This window comes from Leopardus geoffroyi, chromosome E2, assembly GCF_018350155.1.
Source record: "Leopardus geoffroyi isolate Oge1 chromosome E2, O.geoffroyi_Oge1_pat1.0, whole genome shotgun sequence".
NCBI lineage: Eukaryota > Metazoa > Chordata > Mammalia > Carnivora > Felidae > Leopardus > Leopardus geoffroyi.
The window spans coordinates 10,724,474-10,742,014 of NC_059335.1; the positions used below are offsets into that span (position 1 = coordinate 10,724,474).

Below are 17,541 nucleotides of genomic sequence, written 5' to 3' on the forward strand. Positions count from 1 at the left end.
GGGCTCAGGCCCAGCCCCAGCAGGCCCCCAGGCCCCTCACCCTCCTCCAGGCCAGGCCCTGCCCACCTTCCAGGTGGCCGCCTTGAGGTTGAGGGTGCGCCCGCGGCTGGTGAGGGTACTCTTCATGCGCAAAGAGAAACACCGCTCGGTGGGGGCCTCTGGCTTCTTTTTGGACAGACCTGGGGAAGGGCCACGGGGAAGGGGGTGAGCGGGTCGCTGGGCGGCTCTGGACAGACTTGACTAAAGTCTTCCCGGCCTCATTCCCACAGTTGAGACCTGGAACCAGGGAGGACCTCAGGGCTAGGGAGTGCTCCTTGCCGACACCCCAGGGCCGGGCCGGGTCCCCTCTTCCCATTTTTCGGAGTCTGGAGAAACGGGATATGCGGGGGGAAAGCCTTAGCTTCTATAACCAGGGGACAGAGGCCTCCAGGGAACTCACTCGGCCGGGGGGTCAGGGCGTCCTGGAGCTCCTGTTGGTCACAGGGGTGGATGAAATCAAAGATACTATGTCCGATGAGCTCCAGCTGCCAGGGAGGGAAGCAGGAGGTGTCTGGGAGGAGGCGCACTTTCACCAGGGCCTCTGACCCAACTCCTCCTTCCTGTCCTCACCGCCCTTCCCCCCTGATTCCCCCCCCCCCACCCCAGTTCGTGAGCCTGGATTACTTTCCCAGGCTTTTCTCTCACTCACTCACTCACTCACTCACTCACTGAGCAACTACTTCTTGAGGACCTGCTGTTTGCCAAGCCCTCTTCTAGACGGTAAGCAAAGCTGTGGCCACGCAGGCAAAATCCCTGCCTCTCGGAGCTTACTGGCTAGTAGGGGAGATGGCCGATGAGCAAACACATCAAACGCCACAGTTATAAAGCAAGAGAGGAAGTGATACGAAGAACATCAAGGTTAGGCAGTGAAATGATGGGCTGCTATCTTAGACGCAGTAGTCAGGGCCCGTGATAGTGAAACAAATCGCTGAGCCAAGCCAGCGAGGTGGTCGTGTGGCCCTCTGGAGTGTTCTGGAAAGAGGGAACCGCAAGTGCAAAGGCCCTGAGGTGAGACCCCATTCAAATCCCACCTGTTTGGCAAGCCAAGGACTCAGCGTGTTGTTTCAGTTCAGACAATGAGCCTGGCGCTGGCCGGAGGGGCATCAGATGGAGGCAGATCCACACAGCTCTCAATCCAGTGGTGGTGTGGACCAGGGGAAGAGAGCTCTCTCTCCTCTAACAGCCCCTTTGTAGCTGGATTCAAATCCTGGCCCTGCCACTTCCTAGCTTCGGGGCCTTGGGACATTCACCTCTCTGAACCCCCAAGCTCGGGCTGAAATGGTACCAAGAGTGGGATAACAAAGCAGGAGATAGGCTCCAAGTAGGGAGTCCGTTTATGTGAAACAGGAATAAGAAGGGTAACCCTCCCGTGGGGCATGCTGTATGGATGAGCTGAAATCAGTTCCCCACCCGTATCTCCTGCCTCCCCATCCCCAGACCCCTGCTCAGGCCCCTCTTCTCTTACCCGGGGCCCCGCACCGCTCCCTGTGGGCCCTCAGCCTCTAATCCCAGCCTCCACCTCTACCTCTGGGCACACCTAGAGAGAGCTTTCCAAAACGTAAGTCCTGTTCTACCTCTCCCACAGCCTCTCCCCTGCTGAAAATCCTTCTATGGCTCCCCAGTGCCCTGGCAGTAAACCTGCTTTGGTCCTAAATTACCTAGCTCTGTTGACCTCAGGATTTTTTTTTTGATTCCTCTCACCCCTCCCCTTGCACTCTGCACTTAGCCAGGAGAAGCATCTCGATTTCCTCCAAATGCTCTGTTTTATCTCACCTCTGGGCCTTTGCATATTCTGTTCCCTCAGCCATGCACATTCCCAGCCTTCGCTGTTCCCGTCCATTCGCCCTACCTTCTGACTGGCTAAGCCCTTGGGGTTTCAGCTCAGGTGTCTTCTTTTCCAGGAGGCCCTCGATTCCCCCTGAGGCTGGGTCAGGTAACCCCCCCCCCTCCTTCCCCTGGCTCACACAGCCCCCTAGGGTGCCCCATCCCGGCCCTGATCATTCTGAGTCCTCCTGTCTGGTGACACGTCTGCCTCCCCTCTGTACGGTGAACCCTGTCAGGGCAGGGCTAGGGCAGTCTCGGTCACCTCTGGATCCCGGCATCACCTGCCCAGGGCCCGGCACAAGGCAGGCAGCGCCTCTCACCTGACTGAGGCCCAGGTGTTTGCTGACATTCTCCGACAGGTAAGCCATGTCTCCCTCGGCAGTGAGCACCATGACGAAGCCCTCCAGGGCCTTCAGGTAGCAGGCATCCAGAGCTTCTCCCCCTGCTCCTACCTGGTTCCACTCCCCTGGTGTCAGGGCCAGGGTGGATGGGGTGTGTCTAGTCAGCCATGGATCCACCTGGCCAGCCTCCCTCTGCCTTCCCTCACCAGAAGAGCTTCTAGGTACCCCCAGGGGAGCAAGAAACATATGCCAGAGGCTTGGAGTCCCCAAGGAAGAGGGCAGGGCCGCCAAGGATTGTAATCGTAAGGGGGCAGGGCTTGCCGGGGACACAGAGTTAGTTCTAAGGTGGTGGGGGGTCTCCCGCGGGAATAGAATTCTAAGGGGGGTAGGCTTCCTAGGAGGGCAGAATTCTAAAAAGATGGGATTCCCAGGAGATCAACACTGAAGGGGCTGGGAGCTCGAGGGTGTCAGAATTCTAAGGGGGCCCGAGACTCCCGGGGCGGGGGGGGGGGGGGGAGGAGGGGGGTTCGGAATTCTTGGGGCAGGACCTTCTAGATGGACAGAATTCTAAAGAAGCAAGGGCTTCCAGGTGACAGAATTCTAAGGGGGCAGTGCTTCCCAGAGAAATAAAATTTTGGGGGCAGTGAAGTCTTGTGGGCAGAGCCTGCCAGAGGATGACTCCACATTCCTCATAAATAAAGTCCTGAGGATTCCAAAGTGTGTGTGTGTGTGTGTGTGTGTGTGTGTGTGTGTGTGTGTCAAAGCCTCCTGCAGGGTAGAATTCCAACTGGGTGGGAATTCAAGAGGATGGCTAAGGGGAGGGGTCATGGACCTTAGGGAGCTGGGGAGGGTACTCTCTCAAGCAGGCATTAGAAATCGGGCAGCTAAGGGGCTCCTGGGTGGCGCAGTCGGTTAAGCGTCCGACTTCAGCCAGGTCACGATCTCGCGGTCCGTGAGTTCGAGCCCCGCGTCAGGCTCTGGGCTGATGGCTCAGAGCCTGGAGCCTGTTTCTGATTCTGTGTCTCCCTCTCTCTCTGCCCCTCCCCCGTTCATGCTCTGTCTCTCTCTGTCCCAAAAATAAATAAACGTTGAAAAAAAAAAATTAAAAAAAAAAAAAAAAAAAAAAAAAAAAAAGAAATCGGGCAGCTAAGCCTCCCCGGGGGGATTCGTTGCAAGAAGGTCTCCCAAATCCTAAGGGCTGAAGCACCACCCCAGGGAGTTAGCCGGCCTCCTATTCCTCAAGGAGGGCCACCTAGAAGGAGGTGGGGCTTCCCAAGGGGCGGGGCCTCACGTGAGAGACTACGGAGAGGGCGGGGCCCCGCCGGGGAAGCACCGCCCAGGGGGTGGGGCCCCGCCGGGGAGACGTGGGGGCGGGGCCTCGCCGAGGTGGGAACCCCCCGGGGGGCGTGGCTCACCTGCGGCGCAGAGGCGGTGCATGCGCAGGTAGCTGATGGTGAGGCGCATGATGGAAGCCTTGTCCAGGTGGGCGCTGACCCCGCGCGCGAAGGGCAGCGTGTGCGCCAGCTGGTACAGCACCTCGGTCTCCTGGCTGCGCCGGCTGCGGGCCGCATCCCGGGACTTCTCCTTGCGCAGCTCGGTGCTCGACCTGCGGGCATCGGCAGCGGTCACTGGCGGCGCCCCCGGAAGGGAAAGAGTTGGATGGGACATGCGCGCGGGGCGCTGCCACACGGGGCCCGGGCTCACAGAGGGCAGGGCCGCGACCGTGCAGGTCCCGCTGTGTGGCCCGGGCGAGTTCCCGGAGCTCTCTAGGTCCGCGAGGGTTATACTCCGGGGCAGCTCCCCGGCCGCGGGTTTTATCTGTCCCCGCGCCAGCGCTTGCTGCCCCCAACGCCTTGCTTCTCTCCGAGGCGTGCCTAAGGGCCGCTGTCCCCTCCCTGACTTATCTGCTGTCAATTCCCCGGGCCCGGGACGCCTGGGGGACAGGGTGGCCTCCTGCTGGGGGAGGGCCGGCGGAGCTGGCCCCCAGCCAGGGAAGGGAGGGGGCATGATGTCAGCAGCCTCCAGGCCCCCTACCCTACAGCCTCCCGGAACCCTCTCTCCTGCCCTTTCCCCTCCTCAGCTGAGCTGAATCCTCAGAATCTTAGAACACAGATCTCAAAGTCCAACCACCCACCACCAGGGGCCCTGCCGATGTGACACAGCAAACCAACCCCAGTGTTCTGTGAAGCCAACGGCTAACCACTCACCCCTGCCCTTTAATCCATTTCAAATGCCTGACTTCTGCACGTGGGGTTGGGGGTAGACGGATGAGTACTGTTTTGTCACAAATATCTGCCACTTATCCCGCATGTACTGTCAGTCCCCAGGCCAAGGAGGTAAAAGACCTGAACCCACTTAGACCTCAGACAACCCCAGCAAGAAGGCAATAACATTATCCCCATTGAACAGACGAGGAAACCAAGGCACAGAGAGGCACAGCGCTTGCCCCTAACGAGTGAAGCCAGGTTTGAACAATGGTGGGCCTGAACTCTTCACGTTTCTCTGTTCTGTGGCTCTGGGTTTATCTCCAGGTTGGCGCTTCTCTCTGCTACCGCCACTGTCTTAAGTGTCCAAATCCAAATTGCATGGTTTTTTGAAAAAAGAAAAATTATAGAGTATATTACATATAGTATATATAATCTTCTCCCTCTCTGAATACACACACACACACACACACACACACACACACACACACACATATACGTGTGTGTGTCTCAAACTCACGAACTGTGAGATCATGACCTGAGTCGAAGTCAGACATGTAACTGACTGAGCCACCCAGGTGCCCCTATATATATATGTAATTTTTTTTAAGTAGGCTTTAGGCCCAGCACGGAGCCCAGTGCAGGACTTGAACTCACGACCCTGAGATCAAGACCTGAGCTGAGATCAGGAGTCAGATGCGTAACCGACTGAGCCACCCAGGCGCCCCTAATCTTCTCTGTACTTGTCATATTGAGAAAGCCATTAAGAAGCAGCTATAATTTGCTAAACATGCATGTGTCTTGCACGGTTCTAAGTACTCTGCCTATGTGTACTCATTCAATTCCAGGAGGCACTTTAAACCTCCATGTCACAGAGTGGAAACTGGGGCTCTGACAGGGAAAGTCCTTTGCCCCAAAAGTCACAAAGCCAGTAACTGACAGAGCCGGGATTTGAACTTAGGCAGTGAGGTTCCAATGCCTTCATTCTCTGATCCCTTCCTGGTGACCCAGCCCAGGGAAGCAGAACTAACTCTAGGAGGGGAGGTTGTCCCTTCCAAAAACCAGAGGCCACTCCTGGGGATGGCATCAACCTCGCCCCCCAAGCAGATCTGAAGCCCCACCCACAGGCATGGATGGGGAGAGGGAAGGGGACTGTCCTGTCAGGCTGCTGGGGGAAAAAACTGCAGCCAGTGGGAGGCACAGAAGGGGGCAGGCTGGGTGGAGGGGTGGAGGGAGCCAGCAATCACCCCCCCCATTCCCTCCCTCCTGGCTGGTGGGAGGCAGGGGCCTCCAGTCCTGCTCTGCCCAGAGGACATTCCGTCCTGTCCCGTTCTGTTCCAGCCCTGTTTGTCTTCCTGCCCAGAGGGTGGGGGTGGGCGGGCCTCCCTGAGCTGGGGGCCCAGACGGAGGGAAGAGGGAGTAGGAACAGGAATGGGGGTGGGGCTGGCCCCCCACCTCCCGGGCAGCTGGGCTCTGTAATCCTGTCTGTGGCAGACTTCTCCCTCGATAGAAGGAGCCAGCTGGTGGCTGCGGCAGGACCCTCCTTCTAGCTCCCAGCCTGTTCTCTGGATGTTCTTCTGACGGGAAGTGTGGGCCTCTCACTGGCTTCAGAGCTGCCTGGGTCTCCGGGCCTGGGTCTCCGGCCTTTCGTTAAATGGGGTAGGGACTCGTTCAGCCTTTCGTTAAACAGAGTAGGGACTCGTTCCTCAGGTTTGGGACTCCCACTATGTCCTAGCTGTGTAACTTTGGACAAGTCGCAGGGCTTCCCCCTGAGCATCGCAACACAACCTCACAGGGTTGTTTTAAAGATGAAATGAATTACCATACGGCAAGGACTCAGAAGGGGGCCTGGCGATTGGGGAGTGCCAGGAGAGACTTAAACTTTCTGTTATCCCCTCTTGGTCCACATCAGGAACGGAAGGCTGAGGAGCCTCTTGCGCACCGGGGAGGCCTGTGGTGTGGTGTGTGTGATTACACACGTGACTTTCGCACACCTAGGGGGTATCCTGCCCCAAAGATCGGTTCCCTCACTGCTTCTCATCCTGATGTGGTGCAGTGGAGGGGAGGGATGATCCCCATCTTCCAGGATATGTGACTGAGGCTCAGAGAGGCAGTCACTGACACAAGGCCACGCACCCAGGAGGCAGATGAGCTGGGATTCGAACCTGACTCTGGGGCCTGTGCTCTTAGATGCCATGGCTTGGGGGGCATGTCCACCCCAGGGGCCCCTGCCCTGCCCCTCCTTGGCCCCGTGGCCTCAGTCCCTTCCCCGTGTCCCACCTCTGCTGCCTCCGGATTTCCCCAGCTGGCCAGTCTCCCCAGCTGGCCCCATGCCCAGCCCTGGTCCAGCCCCCTGGCACTCTGCCCGGCTTGGGACGTGCAGCTGGAACCTGGCCACCCTTCCTCTGTGTTCCAGCAGAGAACAGGGGGTGGGGCCAGGGCCTGGAGGCCCCAGGGTGAGGCCTGGGAATGGGGGCTGGGGCCCAGTGCCCCCCCCCCACACACACACAACCAAGAGAGGGAGAAGCCCACCTCTGAAGAACTTGCCACCCAAGAACACAGGCATGAGAAAGTAGGGAGACCCTGTGCACACTAAGGGCTGCCCTTGGCCCTCTCTCTTCTGACACTGAGTTGGGTATTGGGGGTCTTGCAAAAAGTGTAGCGGATCTAGGGGGGCTTTGGTTGTATCTGGGCAGGGACCCTTCTTGACATCGTGAGGCCAGAGGCAGGGTTTGCGTTTGAGAAGGGACTCGGGGTGGGGGCCAGTCAGGAGGAGTCTCTCTGCCTCTGCCTCTGCTCATTCCCGAGGATGTGGTAATCCAGTGGGGTGCCTGTACCCAAGGTCCTATCTTCTCCAGGAACCCTCTGATCTGGGGCGTGGTGGGGGGAGGGCACCCGGGGCCCTTATACCCATCAGGAACTTCCCAAGAACATCCCTTCCCGGGGTGGGATGGCAGTAAGCCTGAGCTGGAGGAAGGGAAGGGGGTGACGAGGTATGGGGGCCCACTCACCATCACCTAGGCCCCCTTTGGCCCAAGTGCCATCCTAGGGGTGCAGGAGGGGACGGAGCGTGGCTGGGATCCGGGTGCGAGTTATGAGAGGGTGGTGCACAGCACTGGGATGACACCACAGGAAAGGGTTGGCCTTGGTGGGGAAGGGGAGCGCCCCAGCTCAGCCAAGGGGGCCCCCACCCAGCCAGGAGGGGGCGCTGGGAGGGGCTGGGCTGAGGCTGGCCCAGAAGGGGTGGGATGGAGTTCCCTGGCAGGCCCAGAGCCAGAGACTGGAATAGAACTGAGGGGGGAACGGCTTGGGGTGGGGGGTGGTAAAAAACATGGGGGTGTGGACAGACCCAATCAGACCTGGGAAGCCAGGGAGGAGGGAAGGGGGTGAGGCTTCCCGGATGCTTCAGATTGGACAAGGGAAACCGAGGGCCTGCAAGATTTTCCAGGGTCCCATGAAAACATGGCCAGATAGACACCCCCTAGACACCCCCCCCCCCCCCCCCCCGGGCAGCAGACCCAGAGCACCCAGCGGATCTGCACCCGCTGGGAGGGGATCACGGACACCTACGCTCCGGCCAGGAGGACCCAGCTGAACACTCCCTGCTTGCATCCAATTATAGGAGATGTCTCTTCTCTTGAACTCAGAATCTGACTTCCCATTCCAAGGGGCTGTCTATATCTGTAATAGCTGTATACACCCCAAGATCCCAGGGATCCGGTTGCAAAGAACCACCTCAATTCTGGGAATTCGGAGGCCGGTAATGTCAACATGTGGAGGGAGAATGCCTTACGTAGAAGCCCGGGAACTGCTCGAACACCAGCACCCCCAGTTCCGTGGGGGGACCCCAACCAGGTGGGAAAGCGAACTCGGGGCAGCAAGAAAGTGGGGATCACGGCCCTGAAGTCACTCCAGGCTAGAGGGGCGGGGCAGCCGGGGACTTGGAGGAATCCCCCTCGCCCGCACCCGGGTAGGGTGTAGGGTGCGGCGGGGATGTGCCTCCAACCTCGCGTCCCAGGGCGTCCTTGGCCGGCACCCGCACATCCCCCGCCCGGCTCAGGGGTCCCTAGAAGGAAAGCCCCCCGACTTCTATCATCCCCGCCCCGAACCCCCGTACCTTGCGCGCTGCAGCCCCAGCGCCATGGCTCGCCGTCGCCGCTCCGGAGCCCTTCGAGGCCCCTCGCCCCCTCCCCTGGCCCTGCGAGCCCCCTCCTCAGCTCCGCCCCCCGCCGCACCGTTGGCTACGGCGTGCCCGGCCCGCGGCTCTGGTTGGACGATGGGTCTGTCACTTCCGAGAAAGAGGCGGGACCAGAGGCGAGGACCTAGAACTCCGGGGGTGGGGGGGGGGGGGGTATACAGCGGCACACACCGCCCCCCAGCCACACCCCTCGCCGCGGACTTCCTCGCCAGTGTCGCCCGCAGGGTCCCCGGGCCGCGCCTACCGGCCCAGCCTCTCTCGCCAAGTTCCCACACCAACCCTCTCCCGAATCCACCCAATTCACTCCGACTCTTACACCGCACCCCCCAACTCTCACCCCCGGCCCGGCCCTCCATTTCCCACCCCCGGTGGGGCCCCTCAGACCACCGTCCCACCCACTCCCTGTCGCCCAGCTCTGTCCTTATCCACTGGCGAGAACCCCCGCCTCTCGCCACCCCCCACTGCCAACCGCACCCCAGCTCTCCAATCCCTCCCCCTATGGACCCCACCATTCCCTCTCGTCCGCAGCCCCCTCTGCCCCCATCCCTGCAGCCAGTATCCCCACCTCACCCCCACTCCTCCAGTCTGGCACCCTCTGCACCCTCAGCCCCACCTTCTTGCCTCCCTCACTCCCTTTTCAAGTTCCCACTGCTGAATGATCAAGTTTATGTCAAGTAAATATGTACAACTCAATCACACCAGCTTTTTAAAAGAGCAGAGAAATGGTATCTACTAGCGAAGTAAGACGGGAAGGGTACAAGGTCACCAAGGAGTGGCTAAAGCATTAGGATCGGATTGGGAACAGACTGTGTGTGTGTGTGTGTGCGCGCGCGCGCGCGCGCATGTGTGTCTGTGTGTTGGAGGGGAGCGGTTTACTAATCCACGGCCGACCAGTATTCCAGATGCAGCTTTGGACAGGGAAAAGGATACTATGGCCCAAGTTTATAGGGTTTGCCCCTTCCCAGCATCTCACTCAGTTTACGAGCGGGGGAACCACTTCTCTCCCTTCTTACTCTATTTAAATTTGAATAGGGCTGGCCCTAACCCTCCCCTCACCAGCGCAGGGACAGGAGGATCCAAACCTAGCCAATCAGTTTATTCTGTTTCCCTGGTCACCGTGATTGATTCAGGGAAGACATGGGACCTAACCCTAGCCCAGTGAGAACCAACCCGGAGACATTTGCTGCAAGGAAAGAAAAAGGTTCTGTATTTCTGCTGGAGTTGCCCAGCTGGTGGGAGGTGACCCTGGAGCAGATGGGGCTCACCCTGTCCCCAGGAAAGAAGAGGCTTTGTGAGATGAAAGTCAATACAGAAGAAATGAAAGTTTGCGAAAGACAGTCTTGACATCAGCATTTGGGTGCCTGGATCCAGCCATTCCTGAACTCCAAGTTAATCTCAGAACCATTACGGTGTTTGGGGCTGTGCCTGTTGTTGTTAAATATAACCTTATTCGTTGACTTTGTGCTTAGGTTAATATGAGTTGATTTCAGCTGCTTTCACTCAAAAGAATCTTGATAAACAGAGAAAATATCTCCCAGGCTCCAGTGTGGAGGCACGTGGGGTATGAGAAAACAAGAGGCCTAAATTAGAAAGGGCTGCAGGGGAAGCAGTGTCCTACATGCGGAAGCAGGGGCTGTGCAAGTCATAGCAGAGAGCCAATGCGAGGGATTGACAGAGCCCAAGGGAAGCTGGCACTTGTTAAATACACATCAAAACAGAATTGAAAAATACGTACGGATGCACCAGGCATCTACAATCTAGGTTAGCATTAACTTGGCGGTTCCTGGCAGCTAAGGCAATGTTTGAAGTGGACTCCGACTACAACCCGGAGCGTAAAGAGAAGAGGTGGGAGGTGGTGGTGGAGGGGTGCAGGCAGGTGAAATCCAACCAGATCTGAAAACCATGAAAGGCGGCTGGGCAATCTCCTGAAGGCACTAGGGAGCCATGGCAGAGTTTTGAGCAGGACAGGCACACAATGTGTGCCTTATAAAGATTCCTCTGGCTGCTCTGTGGAGCGTGGATGGATGAATACAACACAATGGCAATCGTAGAACCTAGGTGACACGGTTCGTGTTCATCACCATGAAATCTTTCAAATTTTCTATATCTTTGAAAATGCTCATAAAGAAACGTTGGGAGAAACAAATGTTCAGGAGGCCAGAGGGACATGGTTTGGAGATTGATTATTTGGTTGTATGGATGAAGTTGTGGTTTTGTTGTTGTTTTGTTTTGTTTTGTTTTGTTTTGTTTTGTTTTGTTTTGAATATGCTCTGCCTTGGGCAAAGGGAATCCTCTGTTTTCAAGGTGACTTGAAGTCTTTTCTGTCCTTCTCTTCCCTCTCCCCTGGATCTATTTATCCTACAATACACCCACCCCCTCATTCATTCATTCATTCATTCATTCCATTTATCCCACACATTTCCACGGAATGACAAACATACCATTGTAGGCATCGGGGATACAGTGGTGAACAAGACAGGTCAAGGTCTCTGACCTGCCTTCACGGAATTTACACTCTGGGCAGACAGACTATACAAAGAGACATAAGTGAAATACATAGTACGTTATATTGTGACAAGTGCTCTAGAGAGATGGAACCCAGAGAATGGAGGGAGATAGTGATTTTTGGCGGGGGGTGGGGAGGGGGGAGCTATAATTTTATATAGTTTGATCATGGAAGAGCTTAGTGAGAAGGTGACATTTGAGCAAAGACTTGAAGATGAGGGGGAAATCCCTGTGGATTTCTGGGAGGAGAGTGTGCTAAACTAAGAGAACGGCAAATGCAAAGGTCCTGAGGTTGGACCGTTCAGGGCTCAGCAAGGATCGGCTCAGGGCTCAGCAAGGAGGCCGGTGTGGCTGGAGCTGAAGAATGGATGGGGAGAGTGGGAGATGAAATCAGAGAGGTGGGGTAGGGTGTAGGGTGGGTTTTTAGGTTTTCCCTGGATTTGGCCTTTAGCTGTGAGGGAGATGGGAGCGCGGGAGGCTTTCGTACAGGGAAGTGGCATCGGAGTTAGGTCTGAATGAAGTCCTCTTTCCCTTCCCTTAAACGAAAGAACTAACTATAAGCTCTCTAGTTTCCGAAACAAACCACCGCCCGAGGTTTATTTTGCTCGTGAACTGCCATCCGAGCAGGGACTGGCGTAGACAGCCGTCTCTGCCCTACCTGGCCTCGGCTGGGGCAGCTCAAGGGCTGTGGGCCGGAAGGATCTGAAGCGTCCCCACCCACCTGCCCGGCAGTGGATGCCGCTGTCAGCTGAGACCTCATCGGCGGGCTGGGGCCAGAACACCTACAAGTGACCTTTCCACGTGGCAGCTTGGGCTTTCTCACATCATGGCTTATTAATTTATTTTGAGAGAAAGAGAGGGGCAGAGACGGAGAGAGAGAATCCCAAGCAGGCTCTGCGCGGTCAGCGCAGAGACCCGGGCGGGGCTCGAACCACGAACCCTGATCAGGTCATGATCTGAGCGGAAATCGAGAGGCAGACGCTTCACTGACTGAGCCAGCCAGGTGCCCCTGCCACACTCTTCATAAGACGGTGTCTTGGGGACTCAGCATGAGCAGGGGAAGGACAGAGAGAGAGAGGGAGACACAGAATCCAAAGCAGGCTCCAGGCCCAGAGCTGTCAGCACAGAGCCCGATGTGGGGCTTGAACTCACAAACCATGATACTATGACCTGAGTCAAAGTCCGAACACTCAATCGACTCAGCCACCCAGGTGACCCTCTTTTTTTTTTTTTTTTCATTGAGGCAAAATTCACATAATGGAAAATTAACTGGTTTAAGATGTATATAGTTCAGTGACATTTAGTATATTCACTGTGTTGTGGAACCATCACCTGTATCTACTTCAAAAACATTTTCATCAGCCCCAAAGAAAACTTGTCACTCTTGTCTCTGCCCTCTCCAGCTCCTGGCAACCACCACCCTACTTTTTGTCTCTATGGATTTATGTATTTTAGATATTTCATGTAAGTGGAACTGTACGTTATGTGGCCTTTTGAATTTGGCTTCTTTAACTTAGCACTATGTTTGCAAGGTTCAGACAGTAACCCAGGGTGAGCTTGTATCTCTACTTCATTTCTTTCTATGGGTGAATATTAGTCCATTGTATGGCTACACCACAGTTTGCTTACTCATTCATCAGTTGATAGATATTTGGGTTGCTTCTGTCTTTTGGTTGTTATGAATGATGAACATTCATGGACAAGTATTTGCTTGAACACCCATTTTCAATTCTTTGGGGTATAGGCCTAGAAGGCGGAATTGCTGGTAATTTCTAACCTTTTGAGGAACTGTCAAGCTGTTTTCCACAGTGGTTGTACCACTTTATATTCCCGCCAGCAATGAACAAGGGTTCCAATATGTGCACATCCTCAGTAACATAAGGACTATGGGTCCATGATGATGAGGAAGGGAGAGAAACCCCCCCACCTACTTCTACCTGAAAGTTAGTTGTCCACTAGACCCCACCCCCACAGGGACACGTGCTTCTGGGTTAAATTGGGATTAAAGTATATCTACTGGGGCACTCGGGTGGCTCAGTCAGTTGAGCATCTGACTCTTGATTTTGGCTGGGGTCGTGATCTCCGGTTCGTGAGACTGAGCCCCACATCTCTGCTTGAGATTCTCTCCCTCTCTCTCTGCCCCTCCCCTGTTCTCACTCTTTCTCTCTCTCAAAATAAATAAACATTTAAAAAAAAAATGAAGCGTATCTTTGGTTTCTTTTCTTCTCTGAATTGATGATAGAAAGCTGCTTGCCTTCTGCTCTCCTAGCTTGCTGAGTGCCTGCCCTGGAAGGATGGCAGCGTGTCCAAGGAATTGGGCGAGGGGACTCTCCCCTCACAATTAGAGGCCAGTGGTTAAGGATGCTCGGTTTGGAGTTTGGGAGCCCTGGGTCAAATCCAGGGTCTGCCACGTACATGATGTATGACTTTGGGAAGGTTACGTAGTGTCCTGATATCTCAGTTTTCCTCTTCTGTATGGTGGGGATCATAATAGTCCCTACGTCTTAGACTGTGGTGTGGATTTGGGGGGGGGGGGGGAGGGGCAGAGGGAAAGAAAGAAAGAATCTCAAGCAGCCTCCATGTTCAGCGCAGCGTCCCACACGGGCCTCGATCCCACGACCCTGGGATCCCACCTGAGCCGAAATCAAGAGTTGGACGCCCAACCCCCTGAGCCACCTAGGCGCCCCTGTGGTGTGGATTTGACGACAGCAGGCATGTGAGTGTTTCGCACAGCGCCCGCCACCTGGCGAGTTCGCGGTATTAGTTATCATTCACGCGATCATTTACACGAGCTTTAATGATACATCTACTCTCTGCCCGGTGGAGGGTCAGAGAATTTCACCGGAACTGTCCCTGCTGGCCAAGGGGCTCCAGCCTGGAGGGTGGACGAGAAAGGCTCAGACGGGCGCTTTCACTACCCATGTACGTGTCCACGCGCATACGTGTCACGTGGATGTCGGGGTCGCGCAGGTAGGGGTCACAAGACGGGCTGGCGTTAATGAACGTCAGTAACAAGCCACGTGGCGTAGGCCTTAAGACTGAGATCTGTGTCTTAGCCTTAGACACGCCTTGGTAGGCGCAGGCTTGTCGACGTGCGCGCGCGGGCGAGCGTTGGCACGAGTGCGCATCTGGGTTCCGTAAAGAAGGGCTCCTGGCATCAGTGACATGGGAGGCAGCTCGCGCGCGTGCCTCTATCGTCACACGCACGGAAAGGTCTCACGCACGTCCCAGGTCCCTGTACAGATGCCCGTGTGCATGTCTGTGTCGGTGCAGGTAACTGCCCCGGGCCGTGGGATGATGGGTGGATGCTGTGGCCCAGGTCCCCCTCTGGCTCCCTCAACACCCCGCCGCCCCCCGCAAGAGAATCTCCCAGGGCCCTGAGCCCCCCAGCTCACCTGCTGATACTTCTCACAGCTCAGTGAGCAGCCAGGGCGTCCCAGGAGGGGTATGTACGTGTGTAAGGTTTCTGGCCATTGGTGGCCGGGGCCAGGGGCTCCCAGCTCTTGCGACCCCGTTGCACAGCCCTGACGAGGAAGGGTTTCCTGGGTCCTCCTGGAATCGGTACGTGCAGGAAGAATCTGCGACTGTCAGAGGCTACAGCGACTCCTGTTTCATAGACAAACGGCAGGAATTTGGGGCGCGTGGGTGGCTCAGTCAGTTAAGCGGCTTCCTGAGTGTGAGCCCCGCTGTCAGTTCAGAGCCCGCTTCGGATCCTCTGTCCCCCCCACCCCACCCCGTGGCCCTCCCCCCTCTCAAAAATAAATACACATTAAAGGGGCGCCTGGGTGGCGCAGTCGGTTAAGCGTCCGACTTCAGCCAGGTCACGATCTCGCGGTCCGTGAGTTCGAGCCCCGCGTCGGGCTCTGGGCTGATGGCTCAGAGCCTGGAGCCTGTTTCCGATTCTGTGTCTCCCTCTCTCTCTGCCCCTCCCCCATTCATGCTCTGTCTCTCTCTGTCCCAAAAATAAATAAACGTTGAAAAAAAAATTAAAAAAAAAATACACATTAAAAAGAAAAAGAATCTGGATCTTAAAAAAAAAAAAAAAAAAAAAAAGCAAGAATTTAGTTCTATTTTTAATATGCTGTGAATTTTCCAGAAAAGCAAGTCCACGTGAATCAAGGGAAGATCATACCCTGTTTGGGACAGCAGTTGCTATTGGGGAGCGTTGACTCTCTCGGAGAATCACATCACCAACATCCCCCCTCATCATGATATTTGAATCCCAGACAACAGAGCTGACCCCTCTGCTTTGGCTTCTCCTTCAACCCACATGGACATACGAATGGTCTTATTTAGCCCTTATTCCAAAATGTCAACGGTAAAGAAAAAAACGGACATTTGACTAAATCTTGTCCTATTCACCTTAAATCTGAACCTGTAATTCACCACGGGGCGCCTGGGTGGCTCAGTGGGTTAAGCGGCTGACTTCAGCTCAGGTCATGATCTTAGGGTGCATGAGTTCGAGCCCCGGGTCGGGCTCTGTGCTGGCAGCTCGGAGCCTGGAGCCCGCTTCGGATTCTGTGTGTCTCCTGCTCTCTCTCTCTGCCCCCCCCCCACCCCCGCTCGTGCTCCGTCCGTCTCCGACTCTTCAAAAATAAAGAAACGGTTAAAAAAAAAAAAAAAGTTAAACTTCCAATTTGCCAAAAGCAGGAGCATCTGGCTGTGTTATGGCTGTGAGCACTGACCTAATGGAGCATCTTGTGTTTCTTATAAATTACGGGCTCCCCATCGGTCATTCACAATCCCCAGATCCAAACAACTGAAAAGGCAAGGCTTGTCTGAGTGGATGGCAAAGCCTGACCTGATGCAGGCTATTTTTGGTAATCGGTATTTATCCCACTTTGATGTGGCCAGCCCGCATTTCCCTGCAGAAATACTAAAGTGCCACCCTGACCCCAGCTGGGCTGTCACAGTAATGCACCATATATGTGCAACGCCTTTCTAAAACCTAACCACCTACCCCCTCAGTTCTTAAACACGCGCATCTGTGAAGGACTATACGTTGTAGTTTTTCCTTTGCTTCTTTTTTTTTTTTTTAATTTTTTTGATATTTATTTATTTTTGAGACAGAGACAGAGTCTGAACAGGGGAGGGGCAGACAGAGAGGGAGACACAGAATCTGAGACAGGCTCCAGGCTCTGAGCTGTCTGTCAGCACAGAGCCCGACGCGGGGCTCGAACCCACGAACCGTGAGATCACGGCCTGAGCCGAAGTCGGACATTTAACTGACTGAGCCACCCAAGCGCCCCTCCTTTGTTTCTTTATATTACAGACAACTTCTCACAAGGCATTTCAGTTAGAGATGATATGCACGGGTAAATTATGCTGCGCGTGAACTGAATTTCATGATAATAAAAGGGTATCTAAAGTATTTTTTTAATTTTAAGTTTATTGATTTATTTTGAGAGAGAGAGAGAGAGATCATGAATGGGGGAGAGAGATCATGATCTCAGAGAGAGATCAGAAAGAGAGAGAAGAATCCCAAGCAGGTTCTGCACTGTCATCGCAGAGCCTGATGCAGGGCTCGAACTCACAAACCATTAAATCATGACCTAAGCCGAAAAGAGAGCCGGACGCTCAACCGCCCCTAAAATATCTATTTTTTTTAAGAAGGGCACTGGATTGAATGGAGAACTGAAATTCTAACCCAGAGGTTCCCAAAGCACGGTCTGCAGACCCCTGGGGGTCTCTAAGATCCTTTCGTGGGGTCCACAAGGGCAAAACCATTCCCATAATAATTCCAAGATGTTATTTGCCTGTTCTTTTCCCCAGAGTCCAGTGAACTTTTTCAAAGGCCATGTGATTGGGGATGATGTTACTGCTCTGATATTAACACGTAGTGGGTTTATTATTGCTATTTCAAAACGAATAACTAAATCTTTTAAAAATTTGTTTAAATTTATGTAAGGTAATTTTCAGGATCATGGGAGCCAGTTTTTAAAACTTGAGTAGCTTGAAATGGGCCGTGGCGGGAGTATTTACACCATGGAAACACCGCATCACGGGGTTACTTTTCCTTCAGACAGCTGGTTTACCAGCATGCCATGCTATATATATCTAGCCCACATAAATGAAACTCTTTGGGGAGCCTCAATAATTTTTTTCAGCTTATTTATTCATTATTGAGAGTGATTTTACCTATGAATCACCATCCGTCGAAAGGTTACATGCAAAGGACTGTTACAAGCTATCACACATCCTATCACTCAATCCTCACATCTCCCCTACGAGGAAATATTATTTCCTCACTTTTGTTTCCTGAACCGTTTGAGACTCAGCCGCCAGCATCACCCCTCACCGCCTCATCTCTGAATCTCTGGCCTGTAACTTCTGGAAACAAAGGCCCCTCTCCTATGTATAGTCTTTTGACTTCTACACCGTTCGGGTCTCCTTCTCTCGTCCTGTCCATCCCAAAACACTCCACTCGAGC

At 54.7% G+C, this 17,541-nt stretch overlaps 1 protein-coding gene and 1 long non-coding RNA gene across 5 annotated transcripts in view; both read right to left on the bottom strand.

The window, feature by feature from the left end:
- Window positions 1-8,647, bottom strand: part of HIF3A (hypoxia inducible factor 3 subunit alpha) — a 30,077-nt gene extending 21,430 nt beyond the window's left edge. Inside the window, exons 1-5 of one of the 4 annotated variants that reach the window (XM_045440809.1) lie at window positions 8,526-8,566; window positions 3,620-3,810; window positions 2,184-2,329; window positions 440-524; window positions 67-179 (exon numbers count right to left, since the gene is read on the bottom strand). In XM_045440809.1, coding sequence (XP_045296765.1) covers window positions 67-179; window positions 440-524; window positions 2,184-2,329; window positions 3,620-3,810; window positions 8,526-8,551 — 561 coding nt within the window. In that variant the 5' untranslated portion in view covers window positions 8,552-8,566. Of the gene's footprint in view, window positions 1-66; window positions 180-439; window positions 525-2,183; window positions 2,330-3,619; window positions 3,811-7,419; window positions 7,551-8,525 lie in introns of those variants that run through there. The other 3 variants (XM_045440810.1, XM_045440811.1, XM_045440812.1) reach the window with 3 other exon arrangements.
- A 5,243-nt stretch (window positions 8,648-13,890) lies between these two features.
- The window catches only part of LOC123578161, a 30,185-nt gene continuing 26,534 nt past the window's right edge, over window positions 13,891-17,541 (bottom strand). Inside the window, exon 4 of the long non-coding RNA XR_006702253.1 lies at window positions 13,891-14,717. This is a non-coding gene — a long non-coding RNA (uncharacterized LOC123578161). The remainder of the gene's footprint in view (window positions 14,718-17,541) is intronic.